The sequence below is a fragment of the Micropterus dolomieu genome, linkage group LG12, assembly GCF_021292245.1.
Source record: "Micropterus dolomieu isolate WLL.071019.BEF.003 ecotype Adirondacks linkage group LG12, ASM2129224v1, whole genome shotgun sequence".
Taxonomy (NCBI): domain Eukaryota; kingdom Metazoa; phylum Chordata; class Actinopteri; order Centrarchiformes; family Centrarchidae; genus Micropterus; species Micropterus dolomieu.
The window spans coordinates 18,842,031-18,869,435 of record NC_060161.1 but is presented as its reverse complement, the minus strand read 5'-3'; the positions used below and the strand labels follow the sequence as shown (position 1 = coordinate 18,869,435).

Sequence of the window (27,405 nt, the reverse complement as noted above, 5' to 3'; positions counted from 1 at the left end):
CACGTACTGCAAAGTTTACATTTTATTCTGAAATCTGGATATTTGTAATTTCCTGTTTCATCACAGTAACTTCAATTGACTTTACACAATTCAAATCCCATGGTTAAAACAACCATTTCAAACTTGAGTGTGCGACCATTAGCAGCAACGCGGGTTACTTTTATTTTCACATCAGAGGAAAACTTCCAGACTGACTGTTATTGACTAATTTTGTTGGCAAAATAGGCTGCTGGTTCATTTGAATCATCATTAAATAAAAATAAACCAATTCTTAGTAACTGTATAGCTGTTACCACGAGAAACTTACAAATTCTTTCTCTGGAGGAATTATAAAGCAGTATGATTTTCCTCCAACAGCACATACTGTAAATGTAACTGGCTTCTTCTACAGCTCTGTCGGTTTTCATAGGTAGTTGATGCACCCTGCAGGCAACATGGCGACAATGCAAAAAGCGAGATAGACCATCAGATCCTAAAGTCCAATGATAAATTTGTGAAAACACAAAATTCTTACATTTTTATGACAGTAGTCGAGATACTGAGAGAAGACCCCAAAAAATGGCTTTTAAAGAAAAACTCAAAAACAAGCAAAACAAGAAACATAACCTGATGTTGAACAATGTAGCTCTGTCATTCACCTTGACACAGAATCCAGTCTGTTCCTCTTGTACACTGTACTCAGATCTTTTACTTGAGTAAAAATAGTAGCCAAGTGAGGTAATGTGGATTAGCATCAAAACAGACTTAAAGTAGGCCTACCAAAAATCTAAGTCCTATTATGCAGAATGGCCCATTTCAGAATCATATATATTAGATTATTGAATTATAGTTATTGATGCATGAATGTGCTCATCACTTTAATATTGAGGCTGGTAAAGGTGGGGCACATTTTAATTACGTTACATAGGCCTACTGCTAGGTACACACCAACAATTTATTTGTTAATGATACTGTAGTAATCTTAGTCTGTAAAGTAGTAAAGCTGTCCAATAAATACAGTGGAGAGAAAAGTTCAATATTTCCCTCTGAAATATACTTAGAGATACTTAAGTAAAGTACAAGTACAGTAGCCTACTGAAGTTAATGTAGGTTACTTCCCAGCTCCGCATATTCAAGGCTTGAGATCCAGTTTAATTCTCATTATATTTAACTTCATTTATTTATTTAGATAACTAGTTTAGTGATTGGCAGATCAATATACAGTATATTAACAGAAGACATTTTTGTGGTGCAAAAGAATATAAATGGAAGAAAATGGGTTGGTAAAACATACAGAAAGAGAATTTTGATCATTTTCGTAGCTTTTGAATATTAAGTATTTGGATCAAGATTTAAAAAAACAAACAGACAGCGTGGACAGGTTGGGTTTCCTTTCAACATATCGACACCCGTTTATTCCAGTACAGTAAAAAAATAAATAAATAAAAAAAAAATAAAAAGGCTACAGTAGAGGGCAGCAAAGCGTCAGGCTGGCTTTTTCCAGACAAACGCAATCAACTGCTGAGCGCCGCCAACTATGAACTAGGATTAATAATCTATCATCGATACATTTATTCATCATCGCAAGGATGTCAGACGCCAGGCAAATCACGGCACAGAAAAGGTAGCTGGCTGCATTTGATCGGCCTTAAGCTTTTATATTATGTTATCATTTTGTGAACAATTTTAGGAAGTGTTGTTTCATCTTTTCATAATCCTGTTAGATCACTGATGGTACACCAATAATTATAGGTCGGCTAGACAGTAATTACGGAGATACTTTAATTATCGACATTGTAAATGCCTGTTATTCTGCCTGTGATGTTGCTTTTATTGCAACGGTGCGTCACTTATACTTGAATATTGTGTTATATTATCTCTGTGTGTTCTTGCAGTGCTAAAATTGCAGCTGGAGCTGTTGTGTGTGTGGAGAGTGAAATAAGAGGAGATGTGACCATTGGTGAGAATTTACATTTAACTTCACTTAAGCTCCATTTTAAAATAAAACACAATTATTTTTTATTTTTTTTAACAAGATGAGACCTTTCTTTTTGATGTTTACAGGTGCTAGAACAGTTGTCCACCCTAAAGCCCGGATCATAGCAGAAGCAGGGCCGATTATCATTGGAGAGGGGAACCTGATAGAGGAGCAGGCACTTATTATTAACAGGTATTGTGTGTATTACAACTTCATTTCCCTATTTGAGCATCACATTTTCACCTTATCTGACGTACAGTATGTGTTTTCCCCCCTGTAGTTATCCAGAGAATATCATGCCAGACACAGAGGGAGTTGAGCCAAAAACCATGACAATTGGGGCCAATAATGTGTTCGAAGTTGGATGTGGTATCCTTTACATGCAAATAACAATATATAAGCATCTTACTGCAAATAGATTCTAATCTATGTCAGCCAATAAGAAGAAATGGTGCCAGTATATAGTTTGTCCACCAGAGAGCACTGGCAAGTTTATTTCAGCTGTAAAAAGTCCCTCTCAGTGCATATCTCATACTTGTGAAGACATTATATGTTTATATATAAGTCAGGCTATAGTTTTCAGTGACTATGAACTGTTTTAAAATGCTAATTCATTTGATATCCTTAACAGTTCTTGTGCAGTCTCTCAAGCTTTGAAAATTGGAGACAACAATGTGATTGAGTCTAAAGGCAAGTACTGTAATCACTTAATTTGTTCCTATTTGGAGTGTGCAACATGGATAAAACCTTCTATTATCTATTATATGTCAGTATCGATATCATGATATAGTTAATCAAATTGAGAATTTGTTTATTGATGAAATAACCAGTCAGGAATGGTTGCTATTGGATAACACAGCTAATTTAATACCCTAATGAAGGTACACCATGACCTCATTGATTTGCAACATTGCGCATCATCTAAATTACCCAGAGAAATAAAGGGATGGATACCGATGTAAAGAGTATTGCAAATTTGATCCATTTGTATCATCCGACAGTGAATATCATCATGTTCCCCAACCCTGTTTTCCATATTTATACAGTGTAATAAAAATACACCTTTTTTGCTTCGTTCAATCCCAGCTGATCTTGGGAGAAATGTGATCCTGACCGGTGGATGCATCATTGGCGCGTGCTGCCAGGTCAACACGTGTGAGGTCGTGCTGGAGAACACTGTCGTGTACGGCTCAAACTGCATCAGGCGCGTGCAGAGCGAAAAGCCCCAGGTGAGTCTCCGCCGCTGCTCAGAGGTTTTGTCGCCTTTTGTGCACGGACAGACGGAGTCGTTTTCACTTTCTTTGTTTCGCAGCCTCAGACTCTGCAGCTCGACTTCCTCATGAAGATTCTGCCCAACTATCACCACCTGAAGAAGACGGTCAAAGGAAACAGCACACCTGTGAGAAACTGAAGATGGAGCTTGATCCAGAAGAGGTTTTACGTCCTGCAACCCAAAGCCTCTGCACACATGGACACCAGACACTGACGCATTTCCCTCCACTTGCACTTGTCTTACACTTAAGTGTTGTTCCCTAATATCTAGTAGAATACCTCTGACACTGTTACCATCACACACTCTACATTTCATTTCTTCCTGCATATGAAGAATGCCTTCATTCTTCAACATGAAACCATTTATGGTTTTGCACTTTTACTTTCAGATCACTATTTATGATATACTTTGGAATTTCTTGTGCCATCTGTTTGTTAACCAGTTATACTCCTATATTTATAATTGTTCCAATGAAGATATGTAAACATTTCAATAAATAGTCTCTAATAATTAAGCTTGTATTCCTCCAAGTGTTAATTTCATATTTGCCATCATTTTTGACTACAAAGAGGGACTATTGAGCAGCTGTTTGTACACCCATCTGCCTTGCCTGCTTTGAAGGCTTTGTTTTTTCAGGTGATACGACATATCCACTTCAAATAGTACTTATTAATAATATAACTAAAAATATCTACATTATCATGTTTTTTGTGCTGTAATAATCAAGTTTATGGGCTGAAAATAGTCATTACAAATGATGTGCAGCATAGACTGCGACTGGGAGCTGCTTTACCATTTAAAAAGTGCAATAACTGAGCAAAGGCGATGCCTGAAAAGATAACTCTGGGTGTGGTAGTCCCCATCTTGGATTCGGTGGGTTGCCAGTCCTGCGCCTTCCCACCAGGGGTTGCCAAATTGGTGCCTGGGGTACAGTGGGAATTTCCACACAATGGCTGGTTTATTGTAATTGACATGGGTGTGGTTGCAACTTACATTTCTACTGCAGCATGGGTCTGAATAATCCCTGGTGACCCCCTACCTCACCTCATGTCTGAGGCCCCTTTGGGTGGCACTCCCATCTGTGCCCCAGCCTCGTGGATTTGGGTGTGGATAGATCACATCTCTGCCTGAAACACCTGACATAAAATATCACATTTAACAGTTGCTTCCTTTAAACCCCTGCAGCTCAAGGCTGCTGCTCCTGCTCTTCAGAGTTTAAAGGGGTTTGTGTCGGTGCTCGGTGGGCAGAGCGCTGCACAGTAGAGCAGCTCCCTGTAGGAGGCCCACAGCTGGTGTCGCACACTGCCAATACTCATTTGAACATGTCACAGTGGAGTCCCACGAGGAGTCCACATCAACCAGGGGCTAATTATTTCAGCAGTGGAGAGCAGCCGGGGCCACGTCTAGGCTCCTTTCCGTTCTCACTTCGTCTGTTTTTTCCCCCCGTTACCATCACTTTTATTTTGGGGTGTTGCCAAAGCGTCAGTTTACTTTAATATGACAAGGAAGACAGATGCTGGGCACAGTTGCACGGATGTGCAGAGTGACAAGGACCTCGTGGGGGGAGGGCAAGTCTGGCCTTTTAATCTGCAGTGGGTTTTTAGAGAGGCAAAACGGCTATGATGATAGCAACTTATGTCAGGAATTTGAGAGGAAGTTCAAATGTTGTTCTATATTTGGAAGCAGTTATTTATACCTCTTCCTTACTGTACTGTTGTGAAACTGAATTATGCAGCTTCCACTCATTTGTTAAAGCTGACTTTTGTACATCACAACGGTATGTGCTTTTCTTTTCATAGGATTATCTCAAGTCAATGTTTGGCCTTTGCTACAATATGCAGTATTCTCTGAAGAATCAATAATATCTTATCATAAACAAAGAGGGAAGCATGAGATTTTACTTTCTAATACAGCATTGGATACTGAAGAGTTTGCTGTAAAAATGTGAGTTAAACACAAATAAACCCACTTTTTTTCCATCATTTAGAAAGTAAAACTATGACTAAAAAAAGAGAGCAATTCTTACTCTTCAGTGGTCTGTTTTTAAGCAGCACATACAGTTCAAGTCTTGGTGTAGTCCGCTGCAGTCAGTCACGGTCAAACAGGCCACCAGTTGGTTTGAGAGGATAAAGGCTTTCTGACAGCTGACCTTTGCATCCAGGTCCACTCCACCTTTGAAAAGTGAAATGTGACCTATAGGCCGCAGTGATTTCCATGGCAATCCCACAGAAATAATTAATTTAATCACAACAGGGACCCCGAAACACTGGATGTCATGCCTTTTCAGCCGTGCCAGAGGCAATGCAAATGGCAATTGCAACGGGATGGATTGCCATGCCATTTTACACAAACTTTCAAGGCCCCCTTTAAGATTAATTGCAACAACTATGGTGATCCCTTAACTTTTCATGTAGCCCCAACTTAAGCTAAACATTTTTATTTACCTTAAAAATACTTTAGTTTATGAGCATATGCCTGCAAAACTAATGACACGCTCTTCAACCTCAGCTGCACTTATTTTTGGCGCTAATTAGCAAATGCTAGCTTGGTAACACACTACGCTAAGACGGTGAACATGGTAGACATACTATCGGCATTTTAGCATCGTGACATTGTGAGCATGTTAGCATGCGGATCTTAGCATTTACAGCAAGTACAGCCTCACAGAGCCAACAGTGAGGCTGTAAACGCTTAGTCTTGCAATTGTAACACCACCAGACACACCCTTGAATCACATGGTAGTTTCAGAGCAACGCTTTCAACCTATCATAGCGCTCGAGCGCGTTTTACAAGCTGAGGTGAGTTTCCCCAATCAGGAGTGTGAGGGGGAAGCCACCGGAGCAGCTGCACTCGTGCCCGCTACCGTGGTCTTTAGAAGCCGACTGGTGCCGCGGTGTGTCGAATATCTGCTGGAATTGGGAATTGAGTACTCCTCAATTTGATTGCTGTATTTTGTTTATTGTTTCTGTGAACTACTGAGTCAACAGAACTGAATTTCCTCAAGTGCACTTAATCAAAACCAACGTTTCTGCAGATTGTAAATATTTTGTATTGTATTGTTATTGTTGGTTTTTTTTGTCCTTGTTTCCACATAATATATGGTACCAACACCAAATATAATTATCGGCCTCAGTCTCATTATTTGCCTTTTCAACACCTCCTTGAGTCAAAACCTTATCTTCTGTAATCCAACGTATATGCTACACAATCATATGCAGTTTAACAGACAGATGAAAACAATGCGTAAAATAAATAAAGTACACCACACATATATACATATGCATGCATGGAAACAGTATGCACAGATATGTTTGCAAGTGCACATGTATACATAGAGTTACATGCCAACTACAGCTCTATATATTTGTTTCTTTTACTGTAATATCAACATATCACAAAAAGGAATGACATGATAACTTTAAATGATAACTGCACAAAAACTTGACAATGCAATTACATGATGTAAAAAAAAGAATTAAAAACAAGAAAAGTTACAAATCAGAATAATATTGACAATAGAAGACACTGGGCATGACAACGACCTCTCGGACCAGGTTTTAGTTTAACCTTTTATTGGTTCCACTGAACAACAAAAGAGAAGATATACTTTTACGTACTTCCCTTTGACCTGCTTTTAGACGTTTTAGAACCACTCAACAGCATTCAAAGACATACTTAGCGTGGTCTCTGCTCAACCCTTCCTCTGCCCGCTGAACCATGAAAGCTTATAGTACAGTCTAATGACGCAGACTTGTGCCAATTGCTTGTGTTTCTGTGCCTTGACACAACTGCAGGTCTCTCCATATATGAGAAGACAGAAAGATGGTTTTACGAGTCGAGCTCTTGTTTTTGTCCAGAGCAGGTTTCCTTCTCGTGGCTTGTCAGATTTAACACATGGCTGCACCTGACGACCCCAGCCTTGCCCTTGAGGATAAACGGACGTTCTACCTCACTACTCAGTAATGCAACCTAGTTAATCACAAGAGCTCTTGCATTCTCGTTCTCTGAGCCACTCCAACAGAGTTAATACGATGAAGAGCAACAGCAACTCATGATAAAGATGATTTTCCTCAAAGCAACATTTTTTCCAGACACCTGCCTCATCAATTTCGCCTTTTTGGCCTTCATGAAATATTACACTAAGCTTTTTCACATTTTCCACTTTTCCAGCTAACAAAGACTCTAAAGTTTGTAAGGCGACACGTTCTTGAGGGATTATTTCCTGGCAGAGGCTTGCCTTTCTTCTTGTGGGTGTTTGGTGATTGACAGTAAACAGAGCATAACAGAATGTGTGCAGCAATATAAAGACACTCAACTTGGGCACAGTGTCTTAGTGATAAAACTGGAAAACTTTACTAACTAAACTAAATTAAGGCTTCTGGTTTGCTTATTTTTTAAAATTTGTTTGTTTATTACAACCAAGATTTAGCTAAATATCTAAATTTCACAAGCAGTCCCTGGGCAGGCAAATCAATAAAGGAATTATGGCTTATTATGTTAAAGTTGAAACAGAGATACCGAGAACGAACGTTGCATCATTCAAAACTTAAAGCACTTTCCACTTAAAATGTTACATCATACAAAAAAATTACTTACTTACTTACAATTAAGATTTAAAACTAGAGAGAGTTGAGCATTGTCTGATAGTGCTGAGTACTGTGTTACAAATGTTTGCAGCTCTAATGGAGAAAACTGACTGGCCAAATTCAGCGTACCTGTGCTGTACAACACAGTTGCTTCTGGTAGATGCTCTCGGGAAAAATTATCAAAGGTGAATAAATTGTTATGATATTTTTTCAAGCCATTCATGGTCCCCAGAGGATGAATCATAATAACTTTGGTGATCCCCTGACCTTTCCCTTGCGCTAATAGCAGATCAAAGTTTTCACTTACGCAATAAAATATATCAACATCTACTTGATGGATTTGCACTAAATTTTAGGAATGTTCATGGTCCCCTGATGATGAATCCCGTGACTTTTTCTCTAGCACCATAATGAGGCTGACATTTGTGGTTTTGAGTGAGCTGTAGGATGGATTGCCATTACATTTAAAACAGACATTCATCAGGATGAATTGTTTATGGGCCATCATCAGGTCAAATCAAATTTAAACTCCATTTATGATCAAATACTTGTAAAACTAATGACATTCCCACCAGCCTCAGCTGTATTTTGTCTTTAGTGCTAATTAGCAAATGTTAGCAAGCTAACACTCTAAGATGGTGAACACACTAAACGTTATACCTGCTAAACATCAGCATGTTAGCATTGCCATTATAAGAATGTTTGCATGCTGATGAGTTCAAAGCACTGCTGAGTAACTCAAGTCTTACAGAGGCGTTAGCATGGCTGTTGAGTCATAGCCTGTTAAAATGAAGAATTTTGCTGCAAATGTTAACTGAAAAATGGCAAACTAAGCAAACAAAAACAAAGCACCAAGCCTCACATGGCTAATTAAAGTGGTCAATCTGACCACAAACTTCTCATTAGTGATTTTAGAGGAAGATCAAAGGGCACAAAGCATAAGAGAGGAACGCTGCGTATCAGTAAGTCAAAGGAATGGAATGGCCTGGCTCTAAGCCCAGTGAGAGCCACTTACCCACATCACTCAAAAGGGAGAAGGATGTTGCTCTGCCAATCCCAGAGCTGCTGTCAGGTCTACAGGCAAGCCTCCTTGTTTTTATAGATGACCTTTAGATAGACTGCAACATTGTTCTTCCTCTCTCTTTTTTCTTTTTGGTTGTTTTGGAGGAAGTTAGTCACCGTGGAGAACAGTAATGATGAGTTTGCTTTGATACTGAGTTGCAGGAATGCAGAGAAAGAGACAACACATCATCTTTGACTCATCTGACTGCCAACTGAGCAGGTTGCAAGAACCGCAGGGGTCCTCCCTCAGGGATCCACTACTGGTCAATACATCGGCATTGTGTCATGACAGATTCTCGTTTTGGTGCTCATATCAAGCTGGCCTTTTAGCTATGAGTCAGTGATCCAAAAGATGATATCAGATAATCTGATTTGCGTCTCAATCCTCAATCCTGCCTTTGTTTTCAGTAGAGATTCTTGTAACATAGATGAAGTGTGTGTTATCTGGGGAACAAAAGATCTTTGGTTCTTAAAGCAATAGTTAGACATTTTGGGAAATATGCTTATTCACTGTCTTGCTGGGAGTTGATAAGATTGATACCACTTTTACGTCGCAACATTAGGCTAAATGTGGGACTACAATTGACAGCCAAGTAGTTTAGCATGAATACTGGAAACTAGCCTGGCTCTGTCTATAAGTAAAAGAAAATAAAAAATCCAGCAATCCAACCAGCACCGCAGCTTCTTCATAGAGTCTTGCATTATGGGTTATAATGCCTTAATTTTAGGCTAGACTAGCAAGTTCTGTAAAGTCTTAATTACCCCCTTTACACTAGTGCAAACCTAGTGCTAGTTCTGGGCTGGTGCTAGTGCCAGTTCGGAGTTGGTTCAACTCGCAAACCTTCTGAGAACTGGTTTACTTTTCCACAGCAAGAGGGTCACCATAGATCCACGTCATTATGTCATTCATGCATCTCCGCTGTGTTACGCTAGCAGGCTAGCTGTTGGTCAGTTACCATTATTCAAGCAAGCATAGCTACTAATTTATCACATACGAACGTCAAACGTGACAATAATGTTAGGAACGTAACAGAGAGTAGCCATGGTAATGTTAGCTGTCCAACAGTTAACTAGCTAGCTGCTCAACAGCTAAGAAATACATAACTGGTTGGCAACAAGTTTTAAAATACAGTTGATCATGACAATCCTGACCCCTAGGCAAGCGGTTCTTGGTTCTAGACCAGGAAAGTGTTGGTGCCGCTATGGAACCAGTTGTCCTGGCTGAGAGATGGTTCTTTGGCTGTCGAAACGCAAAGAACTGGTTCGAGATTAGGCAACAGCTCCGAAAGGGCCCTCAACCTGCTCTGGTGGAGAGTTAGTAAGCCCTAATATTTTTTACTTAGCTGAGAGTGAACTACGAGAGTTTCTGATGGCTTGTTTAATGTGTTTTGGAAGAAATAAATCACCACCGAGCTAAAATTTGTTGAATTTATCCTCCGACATCTTACTGCTGAAACAGACCAGGGGCCGCATCATCTGTCATGCAGGTAAGAATTACTGGTGTCACAGATAATGAGGACCTCAAAAGGACAGTCTGAAGAATGCTAACTAGATAAAATAATTCTGATTGCTTTTAAGAGCAACAGGAGGTTAGTATGAAACAAAGTAGTTAAGTATTTTATGTTTCACTTTTACAACAAAATTGGGATGAGGACTGTCTTCAGTTTGGACTGACTGGATCTTGGAGAAAATTTTTCAGAAGGACTAGTCTAAAAGTGTTTACTAGCTTCAAGTGTTTTCCAAAAAGAAGCTGGTCATCTTCAGTATAGTTGGGCCAAAACAGTTATATAATGTGTTAACTGGGTGCTTTAGAGGTGCTAATAGGCTGATTTATTTTACCTTTGGACAGAGCCAGGCTAGTTTATCTATATTTATAACTAAAATAACAAGGCTTCCTCAACCAGTTCAGCCAGCATTGTTGCATTTTCTTAAACTAGCACTCTCTTGATAACACAAAAGATATCTTCATGTAAGGCTGGACCATGTCAATGTCATGTTACCCAGGACACCGTGACCAGACTGTCTCCTAGCTGCTCCTCATCCCCCCCCCCCCCCCCCCCCCCCCCCGACTCCTTCCTACCTCTCCTCCCCCTCCCCTGGTCCCCAGACTCCAGCAGGAAGCTTTGATACAGGGTGTTGAGCAGCAAGGGGAACATTTCCATTTTTATCTGCTTCGAAGACTCCAAGACACTCCTCCCTCTCTCCTCATCCCCAACTGCTTCTCATCAGCATGAAAGAATCAGCCATTTCCCTCCTTCATTGCGTATGCTTCAGATCCAGTGTAATTGATATAGACATGATCTGGGAGGGGAAAGAGCAGAAATCTCTAAGACCGATCCACGATGACTGTTTTTCCTTCTTCCTTCTTGCTTTTGAGGTGCAAGTTCAGCAAAACGACTCTCTCTGTGTTCAGCACTGGCTGTCATAAAATGCGAGCTTCTGTCCTGTGCAATAAATGTCATGCAAAATATAGTCAAAGTCTCCACTACTGAGCTACTGTCAGCTCTTGAACTTCTCTTCGTGAAATACAAAGTGAGGCAGTTGCTCAAAATAAATGTTTTGAAATGGGGAAGCGTTCAAGGCTGCCTTGTCACCTGATTGCTGCTTTTAAGGCTGTCTTGCACCCTGCACTGTAGACAATAATAGGTTTGCCAGTAAACTTTTTAGTGTTTGCTCATCTCCTCTGTTGTTGAGACATCACTTCCATAGCTCCAGGGTCGGGCTGTTTGCCCACTCAAATGTCATAAATCAAATAGTCTTGGGCTGAGCTCACAGCAGATTAGTGTTATCATATTCAAATCTTGAGCAATTTACAGGTGTTGTCTCCCGTACCTCTTTATCTACATGCGCAACCTGCCATGGCCATTGCAAATCCACACAGAAATGGGCTGTATCTGTGATGTCCGAGGAGAAATATTTGCCTGAAACCACAAAAGGTCTTAAAATGATAAACCAAGAACCATGTGAAATTTATTAAACAGTCAGGTTGATAATTGTCTGTGTCTACTGCTCTGCGCCTCTTTATAGATGATGGATTATGCTGAGTGCTACGTTTCAAAGGGCTGAGACAGGGAGAGAAAGAGAAAATACTCCTGAGTGTGCAGGGTAACAAAGACATCTTGTGATGCCAGATTTATGATGGAAATTGATGGTATGTAACACAGCTTGGTTAAAGGTTAAACAGTCAACAGGTTAAGCTAAGAGTGACACTTCCTATACATAGGTAAGTCAAACTAAGTGGCAGATTAATTTCCAAAATAAAGCCATGTTTGAATTTCTTACTAGTAAAGTACCAGGTAAAATACAAATAATTAAATAATGCAATCTTCTATGATTTGACTAATTTACAAGGCACAATTTAAATATATTTTAGACTAATCATTTATGAAAGGCAGTGTTTTAATCTCACAATAGAGTTTATATCGTATATTTCAAGCAAAGATACTAGCTGCTTTCCATCTGCAGACCCAGGTCAGGTAGACACAAATGTTACAAAATACAACAAATAAATACATTTGAGATGCTACAGCCTGCATTAGGCCCTTCACAGCAAAAGTGTGCAAAAACCCCCAGCAACACAGGGTCAAAAATAATAAACCATAGTAATGCAAAATAAATGTAAGAACACATTAACTAACAGCTGGTCATGTCCTCTGTATTTTTATGTTTTTTAGGGGGATTTTAGCAACTTGGGGGCAGTTTAAGTTTAACAATTAAAAATATAATACACATGGGGTGTATTTAATTATTTGATTCCAATATGGTTAGACTTAACCGCAAACTAAGTGTTGTTTGTCTAATGCATAAGAAAAGCGTTCATGCACTTTTTGTCTTGGGTGGAATAAAATCCTTGCTACAGCCATGAGCTGACTTTACATTATAAAAAGCCTTGCTATAGGTTAAACATTAAAGAAGCCGAATGAAGATAAAACATACAGCCATACAAGCCATGACAGACACAAGGCCACAGTATAACAATGTTGCAGGAATGTGGCAGTGACTAAAATAAGATTCAGCTGGGTCCAAAAGGCGATCGGTGTTTGCCACGGTTTTTCCGCCGTCCCTCACACAGCACTTAATAAAACTTGTTAAAGCCCAGCAGACGTGCATCCCACCCTTTGCCCCACCCTAAACCCCTCCCTCAACCTCCCCTCCCTCCCTCACGCGGAGATGAGGAGAGAAGTTTGCCTGCGGCGCAGTCCACTGAACGTTTACTGTATTTCATTTGGAGAACAGCAAAAAGAGCCTCCGGAGAAGCTTTCCAGGGAATGCTGAGGAATATCTGACTGACACTGAGAACACCACTCACAGCTTACTTTCCCCTCTTTAAAAAAAATCTTTACTTATCATTGATGTCGCCAAAGTAGTTGGGAACGCTCGGGTCAGTAGGAAAGCGGCCGCACGCGGACTGTTAGCCTGTTGGTGGGTGGGTGCCTGCCTTTTAAAATTTGGGGTCCTGGAGGAGAAGAGCAGAGCGAAACAGAAACGAAAGGCGGCCAAGGGAGAAGACAGTCCAAGTGAACGTGAGAAAAGAGTCCGACTCAGAATGAATAACAGCAAAATCGAGAAAGACAACGAGCAGAGTGAATTCACCAACCACGAAGAGGAGGTATGTGTCCGCACGCGAGCGCCTACTTATTACCTGGTGTCACTGCTGCTGGAGCAGTTTTAATTTGAATAGGTCCGTCCGTGACCCACAGCGACATCTTAATAAAGCGGTTCGTGCTAGAGCCATAGTGCTAATAGCATGTTTCTTTTAAACCACCATTGCTTATTGTCACCTTTTAGTATCACTGTAAGATTCTTATGGTGTTCCTCTGGCTGTTTAACGTGTGGAGGACTGACTCATGTAGCATTTCTTGCGCTATAACCTTGTTTTTCACCTTGTAAAAGTTAACAAGGTTTGCTGTCATATTATTATACCTACTGCATAGTGCACTCAGAACAATTATTATTGGGTTTTCCTAACGGCAGTGTACAATTCTTTTAACTGAATAGTGCACCTGTCATCTATTTTATTTATTGTTTTTCTTACATAAAGCCTAGCCGATATTATCTCTATTCCTTTTCATTTTTGTAACCTACCTCATACTGTAGCCATGCCCTTTTTTAACCCCAAACTGAATGCTTAGGGAAAAAAATAGGAAAAAGTGAGGAACAAGGCGGGACCAATGGGCTGGACATGATAATTGATGAATCAGTAATAAGTAGTTCCTGAAGTACTCTGAAACCAGGACTGTACTGTAGGTAATGATAAGTTAACAAACCAAAGTGTCGTTAGTTCTGGCTTACTGTACCATTAAAGCCTGACTTCACACAACGCTCAAAAGCAGTAGGAAAGGGAATTCTGAGCCAGTGGGTGAATTAGTTTTCAAACAACTGCTGCTGCAACATGTAGGCAAGAACTCTCTGAACCCAAACTCCACTGCTTTACAGTCAAGCCAGAGTAGCCTCTCTACTAACATGATTTACATCTTAACACACCAGAATGATATTGTTTGTCTCTCCCCAAAAAATTGAGGTAATCCATTTAGTTTCTGGTGGAAATGTATTTTCTTTCTAACGTGCTGGATTATAGCCCAGTTTCTTCCTCTCCTTCTCTGTAAACATTGCACAATCTGGATTCATAACATGTATTTCTGGGTAAATAAGTTTGTAGTTTGTGCTCATTGCATGGGGTGATTTTCTTTGGCACTGGAGCTCCTCTATTCAAACGACTTGTTATTTCAGAGCTCCACACATCCGCAGCAAAGAGAGGTAAGAAAGGTATATCAGATTATATCAGATATTTCTCTTGGAGCAATTTGATTAAGGCTCAGTGTACTGTTCGTCACTTTGTAACTGAATAGCCAAACATGCCCAGCCTGATGCAATACCATATTTGGTCCACAGTTTGAGGTTACTGTGGATGCAGGGGAGTTGCTGTGGCACCGCACATATGAGGTAAAGGGTAAAGAACAGACTTCTTGGAAACAACACAGCGCTGCAGTAGCCTGTATATGACTACGGCTTCAACTAATGATTTTGGTTGTTAACAAATAATCTTTTTCAGTGAAGTGATTACAGTTTTCATCTGTAAATGCTTGACACATTTGCCAGTCTCAAGCTCCCAGAGCCAAAGGTTACATCTTCAAGTGTGTTGTTTTGCCTGACCAACAGTATAAAATGCAGAAATATTCAATTAAAAACAGAGAGAAGCAACACATCCTTACAATTTACAAACTGGGACCAGAGATTTGTTTTGTTTTGTTGCAATGGTGAAAAATCACCGAACAGTTTCAGCGCTACACCGCTCAAAGAGTACGAAACATTTCAAGAAAATTATTTGATTGCTTTCCAATTATCAGCTCATACATGAGTCATTATAGCATCTGACATCTTTGTTTCAGAGCTGAAACCACTGGTCGATTAATGGATTAGTCAGTCGACAGAAAACTCCACCTCAACTCTCAATTGTTTTGATAATCTATCATTTAATTCAGTTTTCAAGCAGAAATGTCATTTTATTATGCTAAAATGAACATGGTTGGCTTGTGGACGGGTTGTTGGACTAAATAAGCTGAACCTGAAGGCGCCATCTTGGGCTCTTGGAAACTGAAATGAGCATTTTTATCATTTCTGCCATTTGATAGACCAAACAATTTATCAGCTAATCTTGAACTTATAATAATCAGTCGAGAATGCTTAAGAATAATCATTTGATAAATAAATCTCGAAACTAGCACCCCATTCAAATAAGTTTGACACTGTGATGTCCACAAGCAGGGGGACAGGGCAAGAGTCGTCCCCCTGCATTGTGTAAAAAGCAGACGGCGAGACAGAGAGAGTAACGGCCAAAGGAATCTAATGGTTGTGGAAATGTTTGGAAGCCATCCAGACTTAAATTCACTCGGTTGAATTAGCGTAAGGTTGGACAGCACCACTTTATCTTTTGTGTAATGATGTGTGTTGTATGCAGGGGAGCAGGTAGTTTTGGGGAGACTTTAACACACACACTCGCACTCCCATGTATACGAACGAGCACACGTGGAAAGGTACGAACACACGCACAAACACACACACACGCACTTGTACAGGCAGGTGTGCATATTCACACAAACACACACCCGAGACTAAGAATAATGTGACTAATTCCTGAGTATGACTTGCACTTTTCCCGCATGATTTATGAACATCCTCTAGTAGAGATACAAAAGTTTAAAAAAAAAAAAAGTACAATACAAACTGCTTTATTGATGATCAAGTGACTCAATGCTTAACTCTTTTCCCCATCCCAATCTCCTGTGCAGAAACATTCACAGAGTTAACAAAGGCGCTAAATGCAAAATGCCAAACAGCTTTGTGCTTAATAACACTAAAGTAACCATAAACTATGCCCTAGAGACAAAGTTTAACAACCTCGCTGGTGTGACTCTCACATGCCGAACAACACTTTCACAGTGTAGTATGCGACTCAATGGATCACTGATTCGCACCAGTAAAGCAGCGTAGCGAGCTTGGCTTCTCATGCCTGCTTCATTGCTCAACCTCACACGCCATCATCACTGTACGCCAAAGCCTGACGATGCTTAATGTTTATCTTGTGCGGACCGGTGCTCGCCAAACATGGTGCTGTTGCAGGCGAGGTATGCAGGTCCCCCCCCCCCCTCCCAACTCCACTCCCACCCCAAGAAGCATCTAATCTTGAGAGGTGGTTTGATAAGCTTTATTATCAGGTGTCCTGGATGCTGTGACACTCAACAGCCACTGATGCCATCGAGGTGGCACGCCGTCTCTTGGGTGGCGAGTGTCAAAGATACTTGTGGACCAGCTGTGGTTTCCACGCCTTGTAAGGACAACAGACCTGGAGAGGGGTCTTCAAAGTAGATTTGGGTTTCTAGAAATTTCCAGACACGTTTGTGTCATCGCAACATGCCCAGTTCACCAAAAGTTAAGATTAATTTGCCGCACATCAAGATTTGATTTACTTATTTTAGTGCCAAAATGATTAGTTGATTAATTGATTAGCCGATATTTAGATAATTAAATAGTTGATTCTGTTTTATATGATATGAGTAAATTGAAAATCTTTTGCCTTATGGATTAGTGGTTGGAAAAAAACAAACTAGGCAATTATGATGGGCACTTTTCCCTTTTGTAGAACAAGCAATTAATTCAGCACATAATCATCAGATGAATCGCTAATGACAATATTCATTAGTTGCTGCCCACATTTTAATTATAAATAAATCATCTAAGTCATCTATCAAGCAAAGAGTGCCAACGTTTTGCCCCTTCCTGGTTCTCAAATGTAAGGATTTGCTGCTTTTCTCTGTAAACTGTATCTTTGTGTTTTGGACTGAGGGTCGGACAAAACAAGCAATAACAAGATGTGACCTTAGGCTCTGGGAAATTTGAGATGGCCAATTTTTCACAATTTTCTTACATTTACAGACCAAAAATAATCATTCATTTGTTTCAGGTTAGTTTTAGGTCTATTTTGTGTTAATGGATAGTGCACAGTGAAGAGAGGTGAGGACATGCAGTACAGGTTGTGAGTACATGGAGCCGTCATAGCTCACTAAGTCACCTGACCAAGCTCGACCTTTCACCTCCTTGCTGTCAGTTTGCCTCAAGCTAACTCGTGTTTATTAGGTCGAGACCTGACCAGCCTCCGCAACGTTGGAGGTCCGCCGTCAAACCGCACCTGATCTTTTACAAACGAGTGAACACAGTATTCCCCTTTTACCGTTTCCTCTGCAGGATGAGACGTTTGTTTTACATGAAATCATATTCATATTAAAACTGTCTTTCCCACATGTAACAGTCAAACGCAGTAGGAATTTGAACCTCGTAAAACATCTGTTGATTCTACTTCCCAGCTCACCATAAACATGTAAGTGGTTCTTTACAAGTGGCCAAAGAGGAACAGAATATCACTCAAGCAGAGTTCAGCAAATGCGGCATATCTCCCTGGGGTGTAATTGGATTGTGCTTGGCCTGCTTTGGGTATCCACCAGGTCCTCTTCAAATAGCAGGTCATGTGGCCAGTGTGACCTTTTCCATGAAGAGATGTAGGTGGGGAGCTGTGCTGCTGGAGAAGCACGGTGAAGCGGAGGGAGGCCGCGGTGGTGTGTGGTCCGTACTTGTGCATGTATCTATGAAAAGGGCACGCAGATATATTAACGGTCTGTGACATGAAACGTTAGCAGAGGGAAGCTTAGAGGGTAAAGTGGCCATGATATGGCAAAAGGGAAAGCATACAAAGCATTTCACGGATTGTCGAAGAGATTTACCGTAGATTAAGACTATTAAGTCCTCTCAAAATCACATGCATAAAAAAACACATAGAATGAAATATACTTTAATATACACAATAAAAAGCCTCTATACAGGCTCACACAAACTTTAAAACCCTGCTTCATCTGCCCGTCTGATAGGTAGGAGTTTATTTATAAAAGCGCAGGGGGAATTGTCATCTTATCTTAGCCATTTGTCAGCTGTGCGACAAGAGGTATTTGAAAAGACAACAAGGCTTAGCGTCAGGAACGGCTGGCAAAGAATCCCGCCAGACTGATGTGAGAAGAAAAGAGAAAAAGTCAGCGATAAAGAATTGAACTAGATATTTAAATATGTCTACATCTATATATAAACTATTAAAACTGACCACCAGTGTGGAGTCTCTTATATGGCGCCACTTTCCTTAAATGGCCTTAGTTGTCAACACTGCTTTGTAATTAATGATACACCACACAAGTGAGGGAAGTGTTAGCTTGTGCCTAGACAGCGTCAGCCATCTTGCCTTGCTTTGTCATACTGTATTTATGGGCTTGCTTTGTCACCTCCACTTAATATTGCTAACTCACAAGCTATAATTATCCACCTTACAGTGTGCAGTATCACTTCTCTGAACCCTCCTTCACACTCCTTTGTATGTTCTGCCCACGCTTTAAGTCAGTCATTTTTTAATTCATCTAATTTCTTTCCTCCAAACCCGTCCATCCATCTCCCCCTCTTCTCTCCTGCTCTCTCTCTCTCTACACTTTTATCTCCCTTCCCCTGCGTTTCCTTCTCTCCTTCGTTTCGTCTGTCCCACCCTTTTTCTTTCCTCTCTTTATCTTGTTTTGTCGCTGTTTCCTCCCTCTTTCCCTTCCTCCCTCCACCCCTGGTACTGTTTATAATTTGCCACTCTTCTTCTCCTCTTTCCTACCACTCCCTTCTTTTTCATTCTTCTCTCTTTTGCCAGTTTAGTCCCAGTAGTAGAACTTTTTATCCCTTATGGGCCCCATACGTTGGAAGCATGACCCTGAGATCTCTGAGCAGCGACCGTTTATGGGAAGAGCCCTAATGAGCCAAGGAGCGAGCCAGGTAGAAGAATCCGTTCTGCTCTCGGTAGACGGCGTTATTCCTCTTGTCAAAAGTTACATAGTCTCACTTTTTAACTAAAACAGAATGAATTATATTTAATGCTGAAAGTCAGTCAAATGATTGATAAGTTGAATGATTTGTAATTTTAACAAGCCAAAAATCAAATTGTACAATTGACGACAATTTGGATTTGGAACTTTGGTTGGACAATAGACAATAAAGACATCATCTTGGGCTTTAAGAACTTGGGATGGGCTTTTTGTTTCTTTTTTACAGTTTTCTGACAGAAAAAAAAAAACTGATACCAAAAGAATAATTATTTACAGCCATATATTTTGGATCTTCAAGTGCTGTCACTGATAAACACAGCTGTACTCAAAATTAGGGAACGTATTAGCAGTAGACTTACACTTCTTCATGGAGACGCAGAGGATGACTGAGTATCCACTGTTGTTTTTGTCTTGCCTTGCACCAGACACTTTAACCCTCTGCCCACCCAACCTCAAAACCAAACAGTTTAAGGTGTCCACTTGGGCAGGCGGCAACAAAGGGAGTGCAGGAAAGGCAGAGGCGGACTTGGCCGATTAGTTCACGTTAATGAGGGTTTTGGAATGTTAAGTCCATTCATCGAGACTCATCAGAGAAGAGAAAGGAAGAAGAGAGCAAACGAGTATGAAAGATTGTGATGAACTCTAAGCCGACAGCCAAGGAGTCAAACTGATGTGTAGCTGACAATCTGCGAATAAGTCGCTCTTCTCCTCCACACGTCACCCAAATGACACCATAAGGCCTTTTCGTTGCAGTCAAAAATGGTTGATAAGAAGGAAAAAGCGCAAATGTGTTATTGAGAGTACTCTTTTCCAGGTTAGATTTAAAAGGTGGGAAACTGTTATGGAGAGAGGAAGAAAAGAGCAAGAGAAGGAAAAAGGCAGTGAAGCGGGCACTTCCTTGCTTTTCCTAGGTCATTTGTTTTGAATGTCTTTTAAAGGTTAACCTGTTGGAACATTTGCAGGCCCTTACTGAGGTGTAAGTGTTGGTTGAAAGCACTTGTGGGAGAAAGAGAGAGCGAAAAACAAGTCTTCTCTGAGCTCAGTCGTTACACTTGGAGTGTGCTCAACCTCCCAGTTAACCCCCCCCCCCCCCCCCCCCCCCCCCCCCCCCAACCTACTCAATAACCGGGGCCTAACCTGTGACCTCTGACCCTGAATGTGAAACTTGACCTGCCGAACCCTGGCGATTAACAGACAAACAGAGTCATCCATTTATGGTTGTTTGACACTTCTCGGGCCTGCAGTCTCATACTCTCCACGTTCTCCGACATGGAAGATGAAGGGGGAAAAAAACAGCTCGCGAGGATGATAGAGAGCGCATGCCAACACAGAGCAGCGACAACACAGATAGCAAAGGAGTGTGGGAGTCTGTCAGTTAGACTGTTTTTAATAACGCAGCGCTCAACTGATGCAAGAAAACTTAACTTGCCCTGAGCTCACACGGGCTTATGGGTAGGCTTTGATTCTAGCTCGGTCATAGTGAAACAAGACTTATGTGTGGATTTGTAAGCAACTAGTGTGGGTGTGCAATGAAAGACTTCTTCTGAGCGTTTTTCATTTCATATGCAGGTAATCGCAACATTGTTGCATGCTCACCCGCGCTACAATAGGCCACTGTACCCTCTCTGTCAAGGCTTCAAGGTTAGAGCTGTGTCCTGCCACATCTGGCTCGAAGGACCTCTATCTATTAACTTGGCACACACACACACACACACACACACACACACACACACACACACACACACACACACACACACACACACACACACACACACACACACTCTCACACACAGGGAAGGAGAGAGAAACACATAGTAATCATCTCACATTGCACCAAGGTCGTGTCCCTCATTTCAGCCAGAAATGAACGGTCAAAAAAGCACTCAATTAAAGTCAGAGCAAATATCTGAGAAAGTCACACAGAGTATAATGAGTCATTTCAGGCAATAGGTGTAACAAGTCTACAACGCAAGCTGAATAGAAATGACACATGAATAAGTTGCTTGGCCTTTTAATTATAAAAATCAAAAAGCTTTTGTAATGGCTGGGAAATTGCATCCTATGCTGGAGAAATGTTAAGATACTTTAAATGCTCCAGGCTATCAAGCAGTTGTGGTGTCAATTTTGGCTTTGTTAATTAAAGTGTCATCATATTAGATAGCGGAAATGCTGTTTGGTCTTTTGGTTTCAGGGCCTAAGTAAATTTTTTCCTTTCCATGACATTTCATTAGTAAAGCCAGAACAAAACACCATTCTGTAGCTGATATTGTTAGCACCAGATGTATTAACTCAATACTACATGTATCATCCTTTTTGCTATTTTGTTCATTAATCTGGCTCATTTAAAGGATCGTTTTGGTCTGGCCATTGTTTGCATCAGTAGTATCACAAAGATTTCAGAGATTGCAGAACACATCAACATCACTGAACAAGTCAGGCCGGGCAAGAAACACAAGCAGTCAGACGATCAGACAGGGTTGAAACATTATACTCCCATTGTACATATGGGATCGGACGGGTGTGGAACCAACTTACAGGTTAGCCAGACTTATTTGGAGGTGAAACCAAGGGGAACAATAAAATCATCATCAAATTGTCCATTGTAAAAAGCCAAACAAGACTTCCATTCTCCGGTTCCAGCCTCTCCAGTGTCAATACTTGCTGCTTTTCTCAGTCATATACGACAGTAAACTGAAAATTTTAGGGTTTTGGATTTGGTAAAACCAGGAATAATAACAATGACGGCATTTTTTACTGTTTTCTGACATTTAATTAACAAAGATTAAATTCATTGAGAAGAATAATGAAGATTCATTGATGTTAGTTGCAGCCCTAATTCCCAGATCTCAGAAATTACTTTTAGACACAATAAACAATCTTAACCAGAGTTATCCTTTAACATTAAGTTGTTGAATGTTGTTGTGAGTGCAGACCTCTCTGCCCTCCTTCTCCAGCCTTAGGGTGGCACCGGCAAACCTACAAGGTGCCGTGATAGAGTATCAATAAGGTGATGACCTCATCCGGGGCTTGTGGAGTCAAGGATCTCTGATTAGAGGTACATTGATCCCCTGGGACTTGCTGCAGAAGTGGCCTTAATAGGATCTGATGTTTTTGGCCCGGGGCTCCACACTCTGCTGTGCTCCACTGAGGCGTTGCCAGGGAACTGCGCTGGTAGCCGGCTGTGAAGTACTCAGCTGGCTTGTGGTAGGTAGGGACTGCTGTTTTTGATCGAAGACTGCCCGCTTGTTGGTGTGTGAGCACAACGGTCAAGGATTCAAAGGCCGGTACCAGGCCACTTAGCATTATGGAAATGTATGTATGGGACTCACGAGGAATCAATTAAACATTGCATCTGAAATCCAATTAAACAGTGGAAGACGGAATATGTTTGCTTTTTACGAATCTGCTCTACCAATGGCTTGACGTTCAGTTTAGTTTACCACATCATGAAACTTTGATGTCTCACTTTACCTGGTGGCAGCGCGTTTACTGCTCTCCGCCTTTTCGAGCTTGTCTCAAAGCAACATAAATAAAGAGTGATACTGTAATCAACAGCAGACGTCTGCGGGAGAGGGAGGGAGAGAGAGAGAGAGAGAGAGAGAGAGGGAGCTTTTGACATATTTGCCTGTGAATGATCCCATATCCAGCGTGTGCAGTCTGCTCCACACCAGACGCACGGCGAACCGATCATATATCACAACAGCTGACGTCAGGAAGTCTCAGGAATGAGGTTCGACACAGCCAAGAATGTCCCATTGTTCCGAGGGTGTAGAGGACTCATTGTTGTGCGTGTTTGTCTTAACTCGTGCAGCATATCCAGCTCTCAAGTGTCTTATTAGCCTCATGATTCCAGATAAGAGCTAAATCAAAGATTGGATCTCAGATAAGAGTTAGATGACAAATATTTTCTTAGGATGTGCACCAGCCTCCTGTTTTAAGGTACAGATTGAGGAGTGCTTTGGAGTGCAAAAATACCCGTATTTACATGATGATAATACCTACCTATATATTATTACTGTAATCCTACTGGTCAGAGCCAGTATATTCGCTATATAGTGAGTCCGATGTCCAGTTTTGTCTTTAGTCCACGTAAAGTGGATATATAAGTGGAATATAAATCCATCATAGCAGCAGCGAGTAACTCTGGTGTTGTTGTGGCATATATTTGTAGTCGTGTGCAGATTTAACAAGATGTTTTACTGAAACAGAAAACGAGAATGAAAACAAAGCCAGTCGCTGACAGATGCTTCAGATGTACAGCATTGGTGCCAGTGTTTGTGACTTGGGTGTCTACTCCAAAAAAAGTGTTTTGGATTTTTAGTTTCACCACTACTGCAGTTTTTACCGCCACACTATTAGTTTTATCAGCTTCAACACCTGTCAGTGGCTGCCCTTGCTCGTGTCTGATTGATACCATCGTGTTCTCTTTATTCCCATGTAACTCCACATAAGGAGGCCCTCTATCAGAGTTTTTTTAAACAGAACTGCCAGAGACAGAGCCCAGTGACGGCCCTGCAGGGTTCAGCTTGACTCAGATAAGATAAGATACGATAAGGTGGTGAAGGTGAGATTTTTTTTGGATGGATGGCTGGTTTGGCACTCTCCAGCTATTGCTCCCCCCAGTTGCTAAGCTCCTTTGTTTGTGTGTTGCTCTGCCTTTGGCATCAGTGGTGTGTATCAGGTTACATGTGGGAATGAGGTGTAGTGTTAGTTCAGCAGTTCCTTTGTCCCCTGAGTTGTGAATCTACTATCTAATGAATCTGGGAGCTTTGAATCTACTCTGTGTAATTGCATACCTATGGGTTTATTCTAAATTCAGCCTTAAATAGAATCAGAATATTGAATAAATAATTAAATTACACATCCAAATCCACTATCACAGTATTGATGTGGGCGTGTACGGTGGAGTTGTTGGAAGTCGGGATGATGCACACAGTGTATTGTTAGATTTTGATACTTCTTGTGCATTAAAGCAGTAATTTTCTTGAACCAAGCCAACTCAAATTAGGCGATAATTCCACGTATGAGGTGTGTGTGTGTGTGTGTGTGTGTGTTAGTGCCTGTTTAGATAATTAAATTGTCTAAAAAAACATTTTATCATTTCATGTCTGCCCCAGTTATCTCAGTACCACTTTATTAAAAAAATGAAGTTTTTTTTTTTTAAAGCTTAGGAGAGGTTAAATGGAAAAAAACAAGGCTGCTGTGTGTTAGTAGAAGACACATGTTGTGGTTTATAAGAAATACCTGTGTTAACAACCCTTTATTAAGGACAGACGCATCTAGAATTACATGTAACAAATAGAATTTTACTGTTTCATTAGCTCCAAAATGTAACCAGATCTGCATTCATGAGCTGTGACAGGACGTCTCACCACCAGTGTCTTGTAGCGCTGCTACGTTTGTGTAGACTAAATGTTGCAGTTGGTGTTAATGTGTCTGCATATGTTGAAAGAACTACTGCTGTTCACACAAGCCTTTTCAGACATGGCAGCCAGGTCGCTGAAAGTGTTTGAGGGATAATATGCAAAAATGAAGGATGTTAACAGCTTTGGCCAATTTACTTAGTCACACAGTATCTGTGTGCCCTACAAGTACTCACAGTCTTGTAACCCCAAGCCCCATGCCAGGTTGTCATTTAGAATATGTAGAAAATTCCTGTTCTTATTCCAATTCTTGATGGAATTGGAACACGAATTTTGGGAATAACCCTTATTAGTTTTGTTGCTGAAAGTTAGATGAGAAGATCAATACCACACTCATATCTGTGTGTTAGCTTAGGTTAGCATAAAATAAAACATGCATGAATAAATTAAATTAAGCTTTAACACCGCAACATGTCTATAATACACACGCAGATTAAAAAAACAACATATACCGTGAGCTTTACAGGTGCTGGTAGCTAGATTTTGTACACAGAATCAGGCTAGCTGGCTCCAGCTTCATATTGTATCAACAAATTTTTGTCCTTATATAATAATATAATATTTAGACCCTTTTGGTACCTGTTTTGTTTTTTAAATCATCAGTTTCTATTTCTTGCTGTTTATAAAAACATTAGCACCTCTGCTATTCTAATTAGACAGTTATGTTTGTCATTTGAGTGGCAGGAAGCCCTTAATATATATACCGCTCAAATGCAACTGCACAGTAAATATGTTGGGCATCTCCATAGTTTTTAAAGCAATATTTCAAGTTTGTCTCTTTTCTCGGCTGCCTTGTATCTCTTACTCCCCAATGTCATCAATCTTCTTTAATCACGTTTTTTCATCTCTCAGGGTTTTCATTGAGGTTGTAGGCAACATATGCAGTTTAAAATGTTGGCTTTAGTAGAAGTAACAGTAGATCATTTAATAGCAGAAAAGATTTGCTCACTAAAAATGTAGGCGCCTAAAATGTCTTTTTGACAAACCTAAACTTTACCTGCAGCACACCAAGAGCGATCACACTGCATTCATTTTCTTCTCTATAAACACACGTAATGATAGCAACAACTACTTTTCCTGAAAGCTCATTTGGAGTGGCTCATGTTACTCCCCCTGTGGTTTTCCACCTTCTCTGATTCAGTATGGACGACGACAATTAGATTTTCCTTTGGTCTCTCTTTGCTAACACATACATTGTAATTCCCCAGCAATGCCAGCTCAAGTTTCAAGTTGAAAAGTTCAAATGTAAAACAGAGGCTACAGCTGCGAGGGAGGATTGCCGTAAAACACAGCAAGCTGTAGATTACACAGAAGAACACAATACACTTATTGTAGAAAGGTGTGTGAGTGTGTGTGTGTGTGCATGTGTTTGCTGAACTGAAAGACATCCCTATCAGTGAGAAATGTTTAACTCACGTTCAGTCTCCTTTTTCTAATAACCTCATCTGTTACTGTCAGGTTTGTAAAGGTAGCTATTTATAACTCACGGCGGTTAATGAAAAATACATGATCTCTTTCTTGTCTTCCTCAGGTCCGAACACTATTTGTCAGTGGGCTACCACTGGATATTAAGCCGCGGGAGCTCTATCTCCTGTTCAGACCATTTAAGGTATGTTTGTATGTTTTAAATGGATGGGCTGCAGCTATTCTTAGCAGCTTTTCTTTCCAGCAGTCAATGGGACCTCCATTAATGGTGATGAAATAAACGGCAATGGAAACTCTCCCGCGAGGTTCAAGTGTCTGTGTTCCTAAAGCCAAGGTTCAATCACATCTTGATCCACAGGAAGTGTGTGTGTGTGTGTGTGTGTGTGTGTGTGTGTGTGTGTGTGTGTGTGTGTGTGTGTGTGTGTGTGTGTGTGTGTGTGTGTGTGTGTGTGTGTGTGTGTGTGTGTGTGTGTGTGTGTGATGTGTGTGTCATGGAAAATGGCTCGCTGCCTGCAATGCAAAAACAAGTCTATTAGCTTCACCTAGAGTTTAGTTCAGGTGAATGCATGTAGATCTTGCAAGCCTTTTGGATGGTCGCCCTTGAATAATGCACTATAATGGTGCAGCAGCAGCACAGTCAAAGTGAATAATGGGACAATTGCTATGCATCTAATCTCTCCCCTTTAGATAATGTTCATGGTATGTACTCTGAGTAAATGGTTTATGTCCTGAACATTGAAAGCAGTAAATCTCCATTAATCAGGTAGGCCACAATAGCCAGTCCATATGGTCTTCATAAGAGCTCTTTCACTCGTGAAATAGCCATGCTTAGGCAGTAATGCAAAAATATAGAACATTTTACTGAATGCAAGTACTTTTATGCAATATTTTGGCACACAAATGTTTTGCTACATTTTGCTCATTAGAATCACTGAAATATCTTTACATAAAATTAAAGCTTTTGTCTTTGTTAACGGACACCTTTTGCTCCTTCTTTGTTTCAGGGCTATGAAGGTTCCTTGATAAAGCTCACTTCCAAACAGGTATGTTACAAGACACACTCTGTGCTGTGTTTCTGTACAAAGAAACTAATGAATGAAGGCATCAGTCAGTCCTGACCATGCGGTTACTGTTTGCATTACATTTCTCGCTCATCAACACCTTTAATTTCTTTCTCTCGTCTTTGTCCTGTTTTTTCCCCTCTTGCTGTTATCGGCTTGTTGAGTATGAAGGATTAGCACTCTTTGTCAGGTACCTGGAATCGGGGGGGGGGGGGGGGGGG

The 27,405-nt window shown here is 40.7% G+C and overlaps 2 protein-coding genes and 1 long non-coding RNA gene across 11 annotated transcripts in view; 2 read left to right on the top strand and 1 right to left on the bottom strand.

The window, feature by feature from the left end:
* LOC123980405 (dynactin subunit 6-like) overlaps positions 1 to 3,753 on the top strand; it is a 45,395-nt gene extending 41,642 nt beyond the window's left edge. For 2 of the 5 annotated variants that reach the window (XM_046064765.1, XM_046064764.1), the window contains 6 exons: positions 1,875 to 1,939; positions 2,044 to 2,149; positions 2,238 to 2,326; positions 2,600 to 2,647; positions 3,044 to 3,186; positions 3,270 to 3,750. In XM_046064765.1, the coding sequence (XP_045920721.1) occupies positions 1,875 to 1,939; positions 2,044 to 2,149; positions 2,238 to 2,326; positions 2,600 to 2,647; positions 3,044 to 3,186; positions 3,270 to 3,368 (550 nt within the window). In that variant the 3' untranslated portion in view covers positions 3,369 to 3,750. Of the gene's footprint in view, positions 1 to 1,512; positions 1,604 to 1,874; positions 1,940 to 2,043; positions 2,150 to 2,237; positions 2,327 to 2,599; positions 2,648 to 3,043; positions 3,187 to 3,269 lie in introns of those variants that run through there. The other 3 variants (XM_046064766.1, XM_046064762.1, XM_046064763.1) reach the window with 3 other exon arrangements.
* Positions 2,802 to 8,357, bottom strand: LOC123980406. 2 transcript variants are annotated; one of them, XR_006827496.1, is made up of 5 exons: positions 5,675 to 8,357; positions 5,257 to 5,402; positions 4,275 to 4,366; positions 4,024 to 4,152; positions 2,802 to 3,323 (listed from the first exon to the last, which is right to left on the bottom strand). It is a non-coding gene; the product is annotated as an uncharacterized LOC123980406 (long non-coding RNA). The 2 variants fall into 2 exon arrangements; XR_006827495.1 differs by having other exon boundaries at positions 5,257 to 8,357.
* A 4,644-nt stretch (positions 8,358 to 13,001) lies between these two features.
* The window catches only part of LOC123980024 (RNA-binding protein with multiple splicing-like), a 35,496-nt gene continuing 21,092 nt past the window's right edge, over positions 13,002 to 27,405 (top strand). For 2 of the 4 annotated variants that reach the window (XM_046064174.1, XM_046064173.1), the window contains exons 1-3: positions 13,002 to 13,487; positions 26,230 to 26,307; positions 27,128 to 27,166. In XM_046064174.1, coding sequence (XP_045920130.1) covers positions 13,425 to 13,487; positions 26,230 to 26,307; positions 27,128 to 27,166 — 180 coding nt within the window. In that variant the 5' untranslated portion in view covers positions 13,002 to 13,424. The remainder of the gene's footprint in view (positions 13,488 to 26,229; positions 26,308 to 27,127; positions 27,167 to 27,405) is intronic. The other 2 variants (XM_046064172.1, XM_046064171.1) reach the window with 1 other exon arrangement.